This window comes from Podarcis gaigeae (assembly GCF_964106915.1).
Source record: "Podarcis gaigeae genome assembly, chromosome: 16".
Taxonomy (NCBI): Eukaryota; Metazoa; Chordata; class Lepidosauria; order Squamata; family Lacertidae; genus Podarcis; species Podarcis gaigeae.
This window is the reverse complement of record NC_139693.1, coordinates 13857034-13873795: the sequence shown is the minus strand read 5'-3', so window position 1 is coordinate 13873795 and position 16762 is coordinate 13857034. Positions and strand designations below refer to the sequence as shown.

At 47.7% G+C, this 16762-nt stretch overlaps 1 protein-coding gene across 10 annotated transcripts in view; it reads left to right on the top strand.

Annotated features, from left to right (window-relative positions):
• SYVN1 (synoviolin 1) overlaps positions 1–15898 on the top strand; it is a 28278-nt gene extending 12380 nt beyond the window's left edge. For 5 of the 10 annotated variants that reach the window (XM_083716287.1, XM_083716283.1, XM_083716280.1 and 2 more), the window contains exons 6-16: positions 1463–1566; positions 3180–3306; positions 4071–4170; positions 5269–5334; positions 5529–5645; positions 6244–6410; positions 6659–6811; positions 7006–7128; positions 8135–8321; positions 9656–9822; positions 10782–15898. In XM_083716287.1, coding sequence (XP_083572413.1) covers positions 1463–1566; positions 3180–3306; positions 4071–4170; positions 5269–5334; positions 5529–5645; positions 6244–6410; positions 6659–6811; positions 7006–7128; positions 8135–8321; positions 9656–9822; positions 10782–10939 — 1469 coding nt within the window. In that variant the 3' untranslated portion in view covers positions 10940–15898. Of the gene's footprint in view, positions 1–1462; positions 1567–3179; positions 3307–4070; positions 4171–5268; positions 5335–5528; positions 5646–6243; positions 6411–6658; positions 6812–7005; positions 7129–8134; positions 8322–9655; positions 9832–10781 lie in introns of all 10 variants that reach the window. The other 5 variants (XM_083716285.1, XM_083716284.1, XM_083716289.1 and 2 more) reach the window with 2 other exon arrangements.
• Positions 15899–16762: the final 864 nt, after the last annotated feature.

Below are 16762 nucleotides of genomic sequence, written 5' to 3'. Positions count from 1 at the left end.
TGCTGAGCTGAAACAGGAGTTCTTGCCTAAGAAAACTCCTGTGCTCATTCATGTGCTCTGCCAAGAGTTTGGCGGGATGAGCATTTCCCAACTGTTAGACCCTTAGGCCTGATGAGAATAGGGTTGAGCCACTGGCATGGGCCCTCTTCCTCAGCTGAGCCTCGGCTAAAACTTAGCCCCGGTGAAGGCTTTGCTAAAAATGCTTCACACCACTTCTGCAGGCAGAGCAGCAGCCGGTCTGCTTGTAAGGCTTTGTGCAGGGGTGGAATAATTAGTAGGGAGGATGGCGGAAGGGGAGCCTGAGTAAAAGGAGCTTCCCCATCAGACGCTTTGTGGTGTGGAGGGTGAGGCGGGTTGGCATTCGGCACAGCTTTAAGCACTTCCTTTTGGGGGCTCTGCAAAGGAGGCAGTTGGTTAAGGAGGACAACTCCAGATGACATTTGCATGCAGGGACTGCAGGAAATGTTATTTCATACTGGCATTTGCATATAGCTCACTTGGGTGCTCTGACACAAAGCCCTACGTGGCCACTGTCTGTGGGACTTGCCATTGTCTCAACCTGCTCAAGCTGAAATGCAAATGATTAAGCGGTATATATAAATGCCTTAAGCAAATAAGTAAAGAACAAGGGAGCCAACAAAGAACGCTTGAGCTGCTGGAGAAGGGCTTGGGGAACCTGAAGCCTTCCAGATGTTGAGGGACTGCCACCTCGCTTCAGCCACAGCCAGCATGGTCAGGGGCCAGGGATGATGGAAATTGTAGTCCAACACTGTCTGGAAGGTCACAGGTGTCCCCATGCCTGTGCTGGAGCCGTTGGTGCACAGCTGGTTATTGCTGTGATGGGATTCCTGGAGTTTTGGGCTGACTTCTGCTGTAACTGCTCTTCTGTTGGGAATGCCTTGGGGTTTGTGAAGCGTAATGCTGTGAAGCGTAATCCCCCTTTGGCAGGCTTTTGTAAATGTTGGAGATAAATGGCAGCAAAGTACAAGAAGTACAGTCTGTGGTGCTTCAATTAAAGCTGAGGTGCCTGCCAAAAAATAAAATAAAATAAAAGACAGTGACCATTTGCAAGTACAGTAATTGGTGCTGAAACAAGCAGGGGCTTAGCACAGCTGAGTAATTCAACACCCACAGTGGGTCAGGAAACCATTTCTCTATTCAGCATCTGATGAACCAAACTTTTTGGTAAACTACATTTCAGCTGCTTGACACCAGAGTTTCCCTTCAAAGTTTGTTTTCAAGGGTGGGCCACCATGAGGTCAATACCAGCGTGTCCTAGCAGGTTGAATGTTCTCCTACTGGGTTCTGAATATCACCATTTCAGAAAGCTTATGCCGTAGTACATTTGCTAGTCCTTTCCTTTCGGTGTCACAAGACCGTGTGGGGTTTTTGATGCAACAGGCTAATCCGGCTAGCCTTCTAGAAATGGCAAATCACTCTTTCTCTCTCTTCCTCTTTTTAGCTCTGATGCTGCTCCTGGGCATTCTGGATTTCCTGTTTGTCAGCCATGCCTACCACAGCATCCTCACCCGGGGAGCCTCCGTCCAGCTGGTCTTTGGCTTTGAGGTGAATGGAGTACGCGTTGCGCTTTGCATGGAAGTCATTGTTCACAGTAGCTAGCAGAGGTTTCTGACAGCCTTTGCTGGCACAGACCACAGATTGCAAAGAGGAGAGCAGACCAGCAGCTGTGAATGACCCTGGGAAGCAGAGCACTGGGTGGGGTGGGGAGATGTAGCCATAGGTTTCAGCAATTCAGAAACTCCTTTTCTGCATGCAAGTCAATAGAGCAGCTCTTGTTCAATAGCCTAGTGTGAAGAACTAAGCTGGGATAGCTCAGTTAGTAGAGCATGAGACTTTTAATCTCAGAGTTGTGGGTTTGAGCCCCACCTTGCGCAAAAGATTATTGCATTGCAGGGCATTGGACTAGAAGACCCTCGTGGTCCCTTCCAACTCTACAGTTCTGTGAGTTTAAGAAGACGAAAGAATCTACAGTCATGGAGATGTGTATGTTCATGGGTGGGACACACTTGCCGTACACCAGCGGCCACCGTATACATTCTGAGCGAAGGAGTTTTTTTTAGAGCTGGAGTAAAGACAGACTTAATTTAGATTAAAAACAAGAAAACGGACAGTGATTTAGATTGCTTTTAAGGAGGTAATTTCTAAACCAGTAGGGATTTAAAATTCAAAGCTTTGCTGGGTTCCAGATAGAACTGTCAGAGTTTGAGGGGGATCTGTGGAGGCTGGTCCATTATTCCTATAGGGCAGCATCCCACAAACCTAAGCCACCTCCCACCTGCTTGCTTTCCTGCTTACAGCCAGTCCAGGGAGTGGCCCTGCCTGTTGGATTCCTCCTCCTTAGTCCCAGGGTTGCCCTTGCAGAACTCAGGTGGGGATGAGGAGGACTGGGACACAGCTAGAATGAGTTGCCCCAACCTGTCAGCAGCTCTGACTCCAGCTCCTCTTGGGCTCCCTGCCAGTCCCAAGGGGCATCAGCCACTACTGGAGGGGATGCGTTGTAGATCCTCTTCATGCTGATACTTTGGCTGTTGCCTGCTGTGTTGAGTCTTATATTATGCTGAAAGCCTAGGAAGGTATTTGCCACCCCTGACGCTGCCCATCCTTTCAGAGAGAATCATACAATCATAGAACTGTAGAGTTGGAAGGGACCCCGAGGCCATCTAGTCCAACCCCCTGCAATGCAGGAATCTCAACACGTGGTCCCCCATCCAATTTGAAACCACACTGGACCCTGCTTAGGTTTGCAAATGTGCTAGCATTTTTATTGCTTCACCAAAGTCTCATGGAAGGCTGTTGCTTCATGAATGCATCCTAGTTAATTCCTGTAGCCAGAAACAAAGAACTGCAGGAAGGGTGAGGTATGTGTCATAGGTTGGAATTGTTGCTTGTTGGTTTAACTTAATGGCTTGATGAGAGTTCCTTGGCACTGCCAGCTTTGGATATGGTGTGCCTGGCTTGATATGGCTGCCCCCATGTTGCCCTCAGGGCAGATTGAACCTTGAAGCATTGATGTCTGGTGGGAGCAGGAAAGAGGACTCCTGATTCACGAGCTGCTTTGGTTTTCTCTGGGAAGCGATGGCAGGATTAGTTTGCCAACCGATGCCTCATTCTGTCAGTTGACTTGGTCCTCTCGCTCTCTCGCTGCTCCTTTCCCACAGTATGCTATCCTCATGACGATGGTGCTCACCATCTTCATCAAATACATCCTGCACTCCATCGACCTCCAGAGCGAGAACCCTTGGGACAACAAGGCCGTCTACATGCTCTATACAGAGCTCTTCACAGGTGATGGGGGAAGGCCTGTGGGTCAGTGGCAGAACACCTGCTTTTCATGCAGGATTCCCCAGACAGGGATGGGAACAGCCCCTGCCTGAGACCCTGGCGAGCCTCTGCCAGTTGTTGTAATACTGAGCTAGATGATCCCAGGGTCTGATTATGTAAATCTTGTCATGTTGTAAGCTGCCTTGAGCACTGTTTTAACTATGGAAAGGCGGCATACAAATAAAATGATCAATGAATGAATGAACGATCAAATATAAAGCGGCTTCCTAGGTAACAGGGGCCTCCTGGCTGAAGAAAGCAGACAATGGGCATCCTACCTTGGAGTTTTTTTTCTCCCCCGTGGCAGTCCTTGGTGGGGCTTGGCCAGGTGGGCACAAAGCAGCCTCCCTGCAAATGCCTGCCATAAAAGTAGTAGTAATAATTTTATTATTTGTATGCTGTAGCCACTCTGGTTGTCTTCCAGTAAAATATAAAAACACAGTAAAATATCATACATTAAAAACTGCCTTCAGGGGTGCCTTCAGATGTCTACAGAAGGTCGTATAATTGGTTATCTGTTTGACATCTCATGGGAGGGTGTTCCACAGGGTGGGCGCCACTACCAAGAAGGCCCTCTTGTTCCCTGTAGCTTCACTTCTCACAGTGAGGGAACTTCTAGAAGGCTGGGAAGGCTGGTTTGGTTGCCGGGAAGGATTTGCCTCTTGGCAATGTGAAGGTTTACGTGCTGGCTTGACCCCCGCTTTCTTCCTCTGCCTCTTTTTCTGCAGGATTCATCAAGGTCCTCTTGTACATGGCCTTCATGACCATCATGATCAAAGTGCACACCTTCCCACTGTTTGCCATCCGACCCATGTACCTGGCTATGAGGTGAGCTGCGGTTGGCATTGGTGTATGTGTGGGCTTGCAAATTTATGTGTCAGTCTACCTGTAGCGATCCATATGTGCAGGAAATAAGTCCTCTGGCTTGAAAATAGCTTCCAAAGAATCTTGGGGGAGGGGAGGCACTTTGGGCCAATGCTGTTTGAAGAGAGATAACATTCATGCTTATTGTCTTTCGCATCTGTGGAAACAATGAGGATGGTGCCCTTAGATCATCTGCTAGTGCTTTTTGCCTCTTTCATATCCCACCTTTTCTCCAAAGAGCTCAAGGTAGCAGACATCAATCCCCCCCACTCCCCATGTCACATGGGGTTAGACCTCGGAGGCAACAACTGACCCCAAGGTCACTCAACGAGCTTCATAACCAAGAAGATGGCTTGAGCCCTGATTTCCCAGGTCCTAGTCCCACACTCTAACTACACCACACTGGCTTATGAAAGCACCATTTTACAACTTAAAAAAAAGAAAGAAAATAAACCAACATCAAGAAACTCACCTTTCTCATCAGCCGGGGAAGATGCTTGTTTCTCTTGAGTACAGCATCATACGCACCTGGAACAGCTAAAGCAAGGCTGAATTTTATTAAAACAAAAGCACTTGTTTGCTGGTGTGTTCCCAAACCACCTGTAGTTTATTACTGCTAGGTTATGATTTTTATAGCGCAGTCTATGTACGTGGCATTTTATATTCAGCAGGTTTGACAGACCTGTGCCCCATGTGGCTGAAACTGATACAGGGAAACAGTTAAGAGGAAGGGGGTGGAGATGGAGGCAGGTAGGGAAAGAACACGCAGTGATTTCAGTCTGCATGTGTTTTGGCTCAATTACGTTAAAGAATAGGGACTAGGGGGATGAGGGAGCAGCATCAGCAAATGAAGCAGGAGAAGAGAAGCCCACGGGAAAGGATTTAGAGCCATAACATTCAGAACAGCTATCTTAGACAGAATTAGGAGTCAGACACACAGGTTTTCAGTAACTAGGCAAGATGTTAACCCAAGAGTGTTCTGCCCAGTATTCTCTTAAGATGTTTTGGTAAGACTTTTCAAATCAGCGGTAGACTTGATTCTCGTGTATGTCGTCCATCCAGGCAGTTCAAGAAAGCTGTGACAGATGCAATCATGTCCCGCCGAGCTATTCGCAACATGAACACCCTGTGAGTATTCACTGGGAAGGGGGTGAGGGCTGTAGAAAGTGGTTCTCCTTTCCAAGTTTGGGTTGCTGAGGTGAGGGGGGATGGCAGAGTTTTCATGGTTTGCCAGAGCCTTAAATAAAGCTCCATAAACTGGACCTTGCGAAAGGCAGAGAAGAAGGTCCATGACCTTCTGCAACCCTTTTCCTCCTCCCCAGGTACCCTGACGCCACTCCAGAAGAACTGCAGGCCATGGACAACGTGTGCATTATCTGCCGGGAGGAGATGGTAATGGGTGCAAAGCGCCTGCCTTGCAACCACATATTCCACACCAGGTAGGAGCCTGGCTGATACTGTACTTAAGAAGCTTGAATGTAGGAGATGGGTTTTATGCAGCACTGAGACAGTTCAGCCGGTACTGTTAAGCCTAGGAATGGTGGTCACTGTCCAGGGTCCTGAGCACAGTAGGTAGACAAGTGAAGAGGGCCTGACCTTGTTGGCGCTGAGCCTTGAGGGCACAGGATAGCATCAGCGGGGGAACCCTTGCCGTTCTGCTGGAGGAGGATGGGGGAATGCTTGCCAGTGGTATTCTGGGGAGTGCATTGAATAAGTCAGTGGCTGATGTCTGCCTGCTCCATTCATTGTGTGCTGTATCTTAGGGTAATAGAGCAACCAGGCCTGTTGAATGAACCCTCCACCCCTGATCAGGGGCACAGAAAGCAGCTTATGATCCTTGTAGCTGGGACCTCTTTTTAAAAATCGCATTGTTAGACTTTTTGTGTTATTTGATGCTTTCCCCCTTCCCTGCTGCCTTTTGACTGGAGGGTGCAGCTTGGACCTGCCCAAAAGGAGAACTTTCAGCAGGTAGAGTGCCAAGCCAGTAGTTGCGGCCCAGCCGCTCGCTCCAACCAGCTTGCCTCTCCCTTTCCACAGCTGCCTGCGGTCCTGGTTCCAGCGCCAGCAGACCTGTCCCACGTGCCGGATGGACGTCCTCCGAGCCTCCCTCCCCACTCAGTCGCAGGCGCCCCCTGAGCAACAGGAGGGAGGGCAGCAGCCGCCGCCGCAGCATCAGACTCCACTGATCCCTCAGCCGCCAAACTGTAAGTCTGAGTTGCTGGGCGAGTCATTTCTCAGGAATTAACCCCAGTGCACTCCTGGCACCAAGTGACCCCTGAGGAACATCAGAAAACAGGTGGTGCTCTGGGGTTCCCCCAGGTGCTGCTGTAATGTGGGGAGCTCAGCACTGTAGCTCCCACAACCAGGGTTGTGAAAGACCCTTTGTGTTCCTTTTTCATGGTGGCTCCTAATCTTTCTGAGTTTAACTCTCTCTTATTATTATTTCCTGCAGTTCCCCAAGGCATCCTGCCCCCTTTCCCTCCAGGGATGTTCCCTCTGTGGCCACCCATGGGCCCCTTCCCTCCAGTGCCTGGCGTCCAGCCCCCCAACAATGCAGACAACGCTTCAGCAGCCACTCCCTCCACCTCAGGAACACAGATGTCAGGTGAGGCATCCCCTGAAAGACCACAAGTTCCTTGTCCCTGCTATAGGGAGCATCCCTTGAACTGTGCTCCTTGGGCTCCCTGAGTCAAGTATGTTGGCTCCCACTGAATGCAGCCCAGGAAGAGGAAGAGACTTGTGTGAACTTGCTTTAAGCTTGTGGGGCAACCATGAGGTTTACGTTGCCGTCTTCCCCAGCAGGCGCCTCGAGGCCCAGTGGCGATTCAGCATCCGGATCGGACACCGCGGCCCCTGCAGGGACGGTGCCTGGTTTTGCCTTCCCTCCGCCTTGGATGGGGATGCCGTTCCCACCTCTCTTTGGTGAGTCTCAGAAACCTAAACACAGACCCTCCTTGTGTGTGTGTATCTCTGTGGATGGTAGCCTGGCTGGGCAGAGGAGGCAGGCCGTATCAGTGGCTGCTTCTGTGTGCCACAACATTAGCCTTGCTTTTTGCTTATATCAGTGGGATTTTGGGTAATTGTTAAAATTAAATTTAATTTAAAACGCTTGTTAAGTGCTATACAGAAATGCAGAATAAAAACCAGTAGAAAAGCATGAAGACAGAAAATCTAGTAATAACAGGATCCGAGCAGTAACTGTAATTGTAATAATATTGGTATATACACGTTGGCACAATTTTGTTACTATATTAAGAAACATTTGTCTGTTTGTTGTTTTGTTTTTATATATATTTATGTAATTGTTGCATGTTGTATTCTCTAATGGAAACAAAGATATATCTCAGTACCACCATGTTAAACAGTTTAAAGATGAAAATGAATAAAAACCTTCGTGATATCTATCGATCTATCGGATCGGGGAAAGCCTGGGCAAAAATAAATGTCTCCACAAGGTGTCTGAAGCACTTGATGGAGGCAGCCACAGGGTTTTCCACAGGAAGAAATACCTTGTTTGGTCTGTCCTGATTCTGATTCTATTGTGGCAGAGGGAAGTGGTGGTGGTGCTGCGGCAATGGCAAAAAATGTCTGTTTTCTGGTCATTAACCTGGGATCCTGTGTAGGGTGTGGTGCCATGAATAAGGGTTGAGTCCAGTGCCGGAACTCACCATGAACACCTCCCTTGTTCTGTTACAATGGGAATGGTGCTGGAATTGAGTTCTGGCTGGGGAAAAAGATAAGTCCCACTCAGAGAAGACCTATTGAAATGAGTGGGCATAACATTGGACACCGACCATCATTTTCACAGATGATCTGAATGGTATTAGCAGTCTGTGTGCTCTAGGGACTAGCTCCTTGTCCTGCTGATCTCTCTCTCTTTCCCTCTGCGTCTTGTCTCATGCGCACAGTGTTCTTTCTTCTCCTAAAGGTTTCCCTCCGATGCCGGTACCACCATCTGGGTTTGCTGGGCTGACAGAGGAAGAGCTGCGGGCCATGGAAGGCCATGAGCGGCAGCATTTGGAAGCCCGTCTCCAGTGCCTGCAGAACATCCACACACTCCTTGACGCTGCCATGCTGCAGATCAACCAGTATCTCACTGTGTTGGCAACGATCGGGTAATCTCCCTGGTTCTCTCCCTGCTCCCCAACAACGTTTTGCTGCAGCAGGTCTTGATTCTGCAACTGAACTGCCTTGAGACAAGCCTTCGTTTCCTTAAAGTAGGGGGGTGTTGCTTGGAATTGGAGCAGTTACTGTTTTTAGAGGTCAACAGGCTGGTTGTGTGTCCTGGTATGTGGGTGGCTTTTGGTGGTCACAAACTAGAACAAGCCTAGTTTGGCCCTGCAGATATTGCTGAACTACAATTCCCATCATCCCAACTAGCATGGGCATATGGACTGGGGTGATGGGGATTGTAGTTCAGCAACATCTCGAAGGCCAGAGGTTCCGCTCATCTGCCCCTGAACTACCCTAACTTCATTTCCTACTTGGATGTTCTCTCTCTCCAATAATAATAATAATAATAAATTTATTTATACCCCTCTCATCCAGCTAGGTTTCCCCAGCCACTCTGGGCGGCTGCCAACAGATTAAAAACAGAATAAAACATCAGATATATAAAACTTCCTTAAACAGGGCTGCCTTCAGATGTCTTCTAAAGTCTCCCCGCAAGGGTGAGACTGCTTGAATTCCACAGGAAAGGGAAAGTCTTAAGAGTGTTGGATTAGCTTCAAGAGTTCAGCTTCCTACAAAGCCAGAAGGCTGACTAAATGAGAGCCAAGGATTGGGGGTGTTGACCCTTTTCCGTGAGTAGCAATAGCAGAATAGATTGTGCAGCTTAAGTAGAAGTGGAATCACCACTGACTTTGGCTATGATTTGAAGAATTTGTGCTTGAGCTTGCTTTTCCCTCCTCCCTTCCATTCCTTTTTCCTCTGGCAGCATGTCTTTTAGATGGTGAGCCTGAAGGCAGGGACGATTTCTGTTTTCCAATCTGAGAGCCTTTTTGACTAAGAGGGCAGGGTATAAACATTGCTAGTAATAGATGTATAATGTGTATTCCGATATTATTATGATGATGAACCAGATTATTTATACAGGCCTCAACTTTTGACTTCTCTTGTTGCATAAACTTGCATTTTCTAGCTCTCCCCACAGGCTTATGCTAGTATGTAAGCTGTTAGTTTCCTCTTAGTCTTTTCTTCAGCTACTGATGTGCAGAATGTGTTGCGTGCATCTGATCGCAATCTGTTGTTCCTAGTTGATTATTTTTTTTAAGGATGCACCATTTGGTTTTCTACATCTATAAAATGAGAATTGATATGGGAAAGCGGTATCATGTCCAAGCCCAGCTAGTAAGTCACAGATTGCCTGTGTGTGTGTGGATGAGTGGATGATCTTGACACAGTTCTTGCATTTTGCCTGCTGGATCTCTTACCTCTCTGTCTCTTGCAGGACGCCCCGAACTCCACAGCCACCAAGTGCCCCAGCCGCTTCAGCACCCCCTTCGGAGACCCCCAGCCCTGTACCTGGCACAAGTGAACACACCACCACCACCACTTTCCAGTCTGCAGACAGCACCTCTTCACCTGCAAAAGAGACAGACGTGGCAGATCAAGCAGGTAGCCAGAGTCAATTGGTGCTGAGATGTTGCTTTTGAAAGGGGGATACAGCTGCAGGCAGCATGCCAGGATCCCCAGCTTTATCAGCTTAAAGTCAGCAGAGCATGAGACTCTTAATCATGTGTTCGAGCCCCACGTTGGGCAAAAGATTTCCGCATTGCAGGGGGTTGGACTAGACGACCCTAAGGTCCCTTCCAACTTAACAATCTGTGATTCTATGATTCTAACACATTTTACTTCTTTGAAGCTGCTGGGTTTTGGATTCCTGGCTGCTGGTTCTCCTTAGCATGCTGCTGATGCTGATGAAATGTTTAGTAGGGGTATCACAGAAGTAACATAGCCCCCGCTTTCTGCATTTTGACAGTCAGGACTTGGTCAGCCTTGGGGAATGCAGTGGTCACTGAGTTCAAGTGCACCAAGGGTGACTTAGAAAAGATTTGGCCAGGGCGGTAAGGATGGAAAGAATTGCCCTGATCAGTGGACAGGGGAGCCTGTTTCAGATGCAAGTATGGGTGTAGAATGAATGGTTTTTATTTTAAAATGGAATAATATTTGCTTGTTTAAAACATTTGTATCCTGCTATTCCTCCAACAGAGTCCAGGGAACATAGCAAATAATAAATGTTACAGCCCTGCCATAAATAAGAATAAGGCTATAAAATAAAGACAACAAAAACAGCAATGAAGTTAGGAGGAGAATGGAAATAGACAACCCCTAAAACAAATTTTACTAAAACAATTTCCAGCTGAGTTGAAACAACAAGTATTTGGTTTACTTAATTTTTTGTGTAAATGGCTTCGAGGGTTTGTTTTTTGCATTCAAGCAGTATATAAATTTTATAAGACACACACACACAACTAAAAGGACTAGAAACTTGATGCTGAGGAACGCTACCTCCTTGTGTGTTTGTGCCAGTTTTGGCACAGACCCCCCAAATTGTGGTGTTTCTCCCTCCCCAGATCTGTCCCCAGCAGCAGCAGCCGGTGCCAAGGGCTACACAGAGCCATCTGGCCAGGAGCAGGATGGAGCTCAATCTTCCCCAGAGGAACCAGACACTGCAGAGCTGCGCAGGCGCCGACTTCAAAAACTGGAATTTCCTTCTTCCTCCTCCCATTGATGTCCCTGCTGCCCCCTCCCAGCCTGTGCTATTTCTTTCCCTTTTCCAAAAAAAAGAGAAAAAAAGACGAAGAAAAGCAACATGCGGTGAGAGAAAGGAGACCTGGATGCCTTTTACTTGCGCTACTGAGTGCTGATGCGATACACAGCCACCTCTGGGGAGGGGTCCACACTTTTCTGCAGGACCAGAGAGGGTGGGAGGGGGAAGCGCCTCCAAAACTTGACTCTGCCTTGATTTCTAACTCTTAAAAGAAAGTGACTGTTCATCCTACAACATAGACCAGTCTTATTCTGACCCCCTCACAGAAGGACAACAATGCCTCTAGTTCCCAAGTCTGTCTCGTCTCAGCCAGACAGACTCTTACTCCACGGGAGCAGCCTGAGGAAGGCCCTCCTTCCCTTTTGCACACCTTTTGCACACCTGGCTGAAAGGGTTTCCCCATCAACAGTTTTGGAGGGTGGCTTCTCCTGCGGGCAGTTTGTTTTTGTTTGTTTAGTTCTCCATTTCTGACGGCGGGATTTTTAGGTGGGTTCTTCGTTGGCTATTTCTGAGCAAAGCAGCCTTTTCAATTTGGGGGTGGGGGAGTGGAGGCCAACTGAATGGAACATATGCTTGACATTTTTGTAGATGCTTTTTCGCAGTAGCTGTTTTAAGGCCACAGCTTCCCACCACAAGGTCTTTTTTACCCTCCCAAACAAACAAACACACACCCTGGGGAAACAGCAGGTCACCTCAATGCTTACTTTTGCTGGCTCTCTCTGAGCTCAGGTTGAGAGGAGACATATTCTTGGCAGCAGAGGATGTAAGTCTGTAGCGCTTGCTCTCCCCTCTCTCTGTGGGCATACGGCTTGCGATTTAAAACTATTTCGTACTCCCTTAACCTGACTTTTAAACAAGGATTCCTCCAAGCAGCAGTAGATGGAGAGGAGGTCCTGGGGTCCTGCTGTGAGAGGGTTACAGGAGGAGATGGGATGTGCCCTCCGAGGTGGCCATCCGTCTGCCTTGCCCCTCTGCTGCTTCAAGGGCTGGAGCCAGGTGTTAGTTGACTCTCGGCTGCAGCCTGTGTTGGCCTTGCAATGCCTAATCCAGAGTCCCGAGTTCTGAGTACGCACAATATGTGGCAGGCTGTGGGTGTAATCCTGAGAGAGTTAGGACATCTGAGAGCATCTGAAAGCACGTTGGTTAAGTAGAACGTCAGCCACCGAGTCCTCCCAGTGGTGGTTTGCGTTTCCAGTTCTGGCACCCTCTTCCTCTGCTTCCATTAATTCCAGGTTTGCCTGCTCTTCTTTGCAGCCCCTGTTCACTCTCTCTTTTCCAAATGCTCAGACCCAGCAAATGCTTATTTGAGAGTCGCCACAGGCAACATGCCCTCCCCTTCCTCAGCTCCTGAAGCTGCTGGCATTGGGGAAGAGGCCTTTTGAGACGTTCCTGCCTGTGTCTGTCGGGCTTCATTTCTGGGAATAACAACGCCTCCTTTCTGGCGTCTTCACAATAATGTCCATCAGCTTGTAGATCCCAGCTACGCCTGATCAAGCTGTCTGAAAGGCAGCAGGGAGAGGAGCGGAGCCTGTGATGGGGCTTCCCTTCCCAAAGGCAGGGCCCCCATGTTACCTGAGCAGCTATTCTGAGAGTGAGGTTAGGGGGCTGGAAGCTTTGGCCTGCTTTTGCATCTCATCTCAGTGCACTCATCTCCAGCTTTGCAGTGGGGTTGGCTCTTGAGTGTGATGCTTTCTCCCTTGCTTTAAAAGAACAGGCAGTTTTCAGAAACTAATAGGGAGACATTCCCCAGCTGGTGGATCCAGCAGCGTGTGCTTTTTCCTTGCACTTGGGACCCCCATGCTGTAAACGGTCTGAAGCTGTCAGGCTCCCTCTGGGGTCCCTGCTCCCCTGGAGGGTGGAAAACACTGTCCTGTCCCTGAGATGGTGCCAAGGGTCTCTCTGCCCCTTCTCACTGAAACACCCCGTGCTCCCAGCAAAATGCTGGATTGTTCAGCTCATGGAATATGAAATCCCACCCCCTGGCAAGATGCCTGCTTAATTCCTGGGACACTACCTGTAGGACCATCTATATTTGATGCTGGATCGCCTTGTATTTCTTTTTTCAGAGAAACTGGGCCATCTCTCTGTAACTTCCAAGTTGTTTTGGGGTCTAAGTTGTCCCACTTCGAGACGGGTTAGGGCATTGTGACATGCAGTATTCACGTTTGTTACTTGGCAGAAGAGGAAGAAACCAGTCAGTTTAGATTTGAGGTGGTGGTTGTGGGAAGAGGCACATGGGAAGGGTGGCTTAAAGTATTGATTTCAATAAAAGACTTTGATCACGGCTCCTGTTAGCTTCATCTTTCCAGATTTTGGAAAAGCCTTCTGAGGGTGGTTCTCCCTTTGTCCTCTCTGCTCAGTAAAACCAAGGTGGGTTTACAGAATTGACAGATAGGAGAAAGTTAGCATGTGCCACGCTTTGTAATAAGGTGTTCTAAATCGGACACAGTGGGCACATCTCTGCAAACCACCTGCCCCTTTGAGGAAGGCAAGAAGCAATGACTGACAAGTGACTTTCTCTTGTCCGCACCTCCCCTGCGAATCCAATTTTGTAACGTTAGGAAGAGAACATGACTCCCATCTTGTTTTGGAATGTGCATTGGCAGTATATGACTAATGTTAAGAAAGTTGCATACATCCCCCAGGAGGTAGAATGTCACGCTCTAATTATAGCATTGAAAGACTGTCTTGTAGTAGAGCAGTTTTGCACATGGACACTCGAACAGCCTTTCTGTTTCGGGAAGCTCTACATGTGCAAAAAAAATTAAGAAATCCTGAATTAAGTACATATCACCATCTTGGAAAATGTCCAGTGACTTTGTCTTAATGCCTGGCGAGAAGTTTTTTTGGGTGGGAGAGCTTGCTGTGGGTAGCACAAGGCAGCCGGGTTGAAATCTCACCCTTCCTTCCTGCCTTTTCTATGCTGTGTCCCACTAACCCAGGGCTCTGTGGTTCATACCCCCCCCCCCATTTCCCAGATTGCGCTGTGGCCTTTCTGCCAGTACCCTTCCTGATACTTTTACTTTTCAAGGAACCCATATCACAATGCTTTGGAGGTGTGTTACATGTAAGCCAGAGATGGGGAACCTCCCAACTTTCTATGTCTCGTTGGACTTCCAACTCCCATCAGCCACAGCCGGCGGTCAGGGATGATGTGAGTTGTAATCCAGCAACTTTTGGAGGATTGCAGGTTCCTCACTGGGGTATCAATACTAGAGCCTCTTCTCTTAAGGGGGCAGGCAGGATTGATGGTCTGACCCCATCAGTTTGGATTCTGCCAGGGGGTGCAGTTGGTGGCTCTCCCTTCCATTTGCTGTGCAGGTTTTGCCTAGGTCTAGGAATGAACCTGAGATCAAATATGCCATTGTATAGCACTTGGAAGCAAGCTCGGCCACCTGCTTTTTCAATGAGTGAATGCCATTGCTCAGGTGTGCAATGGATGTGTTCCCTTCTGCCCAAAGCAGCAGGGAAGGGAAGATTTGGAGGAGCAAAAAGCCAAAAGACACACACACAAGTGACAGCACCTGTAATTCAGGTGTGGGGAACCTTTCGCTCTCAAGATCAGTGTTTCCCAATCTTGGGTCTCTAGCTGTTTTTGGACTGCAACGCCCATCATCCCTAGCTTGCAAAGACCAGTGGTCGGGGATGATGGGAACACTAGTTCAAAAACAGCTGGAGAACCCAAGTTTGGAAAACGCCAATCTAAATGTTGCTGATGTCCCACCAGTCCCTGCAAGCAGGTGGTGACTAAGAGGATGGAAACTCTTACTCAGCAACATCTAGAAGGCCAAAATTCTCCCAACACCTGCTGTAAACAGAAGAAAAGTGGGCAGAAAGGGAAGAAGTTGGGGAGAGGGGTGTGCTTGTGATTGCTGTGTCTTGCCAGTGGATTTTCCTTGCTCCTGGCACTGCACACAGCCCATCATGGAGGCAGTGATTTGAAATGGAGGATTTGTTTCCACACAAGTGGCCCCCTGAAGACCAACAGGCATGCAGAACCTGTGATGTCCCTGGACTCCAACTCCCCATCTCTCTGATCAATGGGAGGTGGAGCAACATCCAGAGGACCGCAGGCTCCCCTATCTCTGACTTATAAGGAGGCTTTGAGTTTTTGTGGCCTGTTTGCAGCTGCTCAGCATATTATTACCCATATGATTCCCTCCCCTCCCTTTTTAAAAAAAGAGCTTTTGATTTTGTGTAGACTTTCTCAAGAGCCGAGTGGCCTTTTTTTCCACACCTCCAAAAACACATTTGAAAGTGGCCAGATTGTGTTACCTTCCTCACAGCCTCTCCTGCAACATTTTATGGGTTTTGGAACAGATCATTACATGCATTTTAACAAAGCAGCCTCCCAGGTTTTACTTCTGCATTCCGGGTCTTAACCAAATGAGATGGCTAGTCAAAGTGATAGCGGAAATCCTACAGCTGCTGGATTCCCCCTTTACATAAATAGTGGGAGGGGGAGCGGGAAATGGTATTTTGTAAAAGCGATTGCCATTTTGTTGTTGTTTACATGTCAAATTCATTGGGTTTTATCCAATGCCCATCATGGCTCAGAATGGATCAGCCCGAGTATGACCTGGACTAAACCTGTAATACATCATTTAAGAAGAAGAAAAATCTGTTTTCAAGTTGTGTCACCTGGGAGAAGGGAATTGCTTTGGGAAGAATCTATACCTCTGTTCTCATTTCTTATTTTTAACATCAGTGGTGTTCAGTTGGCTCAGGGTCCTTTTGAATGCCGCAAATAATAATTACTATTTTTGTCAAACTTGGCTCCTTTAGGAGTTGATATGAACGCTGTGTGTTAACATGGAGGTGAAGGAGGTTTGGATAATTATTTAATTTTTTTGTAAATATTGTATAATTTTTAATAGCTTGAACCGTGTATATACGTCAAATAAAAACTTGCATTAAAAATGGTGTGCTATCTGTAATTCTGTTGTGCAGAGAAAGTAGCTGAGAAAGGGTTTTTCTCTACCTCCTGATACCAAGAGCTGAAGGTTGGAAGACTTGGGATAGACAAAAGGAAATCAACCCATGGCTTGCATGGTTTTGTAACAGCATTAGGAAAATTCTTGAAGGATAAGGTTCCCTGTGGCTGCTAGCCACAATGGCTGGGTTCTACCTCCATGGACAGGCTTCTTTTTCCTTGGCGATCACTCGTAGCTGAGTAAGATTGTCTTCCATGAACACGGTTTTAACAGTGAGTCTGTGACTGTGGAGGCCAATTCTGAATCCACACGTCCTTCCACAGTGGGGACAGAGGTTTCTGGACGTGAGTTGATCATGGTGAGGGTTTGCCAAACATGTCTTCCTCTTAGCACCTTTCGTCCTGAATTCCAGCGTCTTGAAAGCCCATGACACCTTTGGTAAAGGCTGTTCTCCAAGTGGAGCACTCGCAGGCCAGTGTTTCCCAATTATCAGTGTTTATACTGCATTTTTTTAGATTTGCCTTGAGAGAGTCTTTGAACCTCTCTTGTTGACCACCAGCATTACACTTTCCATTTTTAAGTTTGGAATAGAGTAGTTGCTTTGCAAGACGATAATCAGCCACATGACCAATTCAACAAAGTTGATGTTAAAGAATCATTGCTTCAAAACGTGATCTTTGCTTCTTCCAGTACACAGGCATTAGTTTGCCTGTCTTCCCAAGTGATGTGTAAATTTTTTCAGAGACACCGCTGATGGAATCTTTTGAGGAGTTGGAGATGGCGTTTATAAGTGGTCAACGTTTCACAAGCATACAGTAAGGTTGGTAGTACAATAGCTTTGTAAACAAGT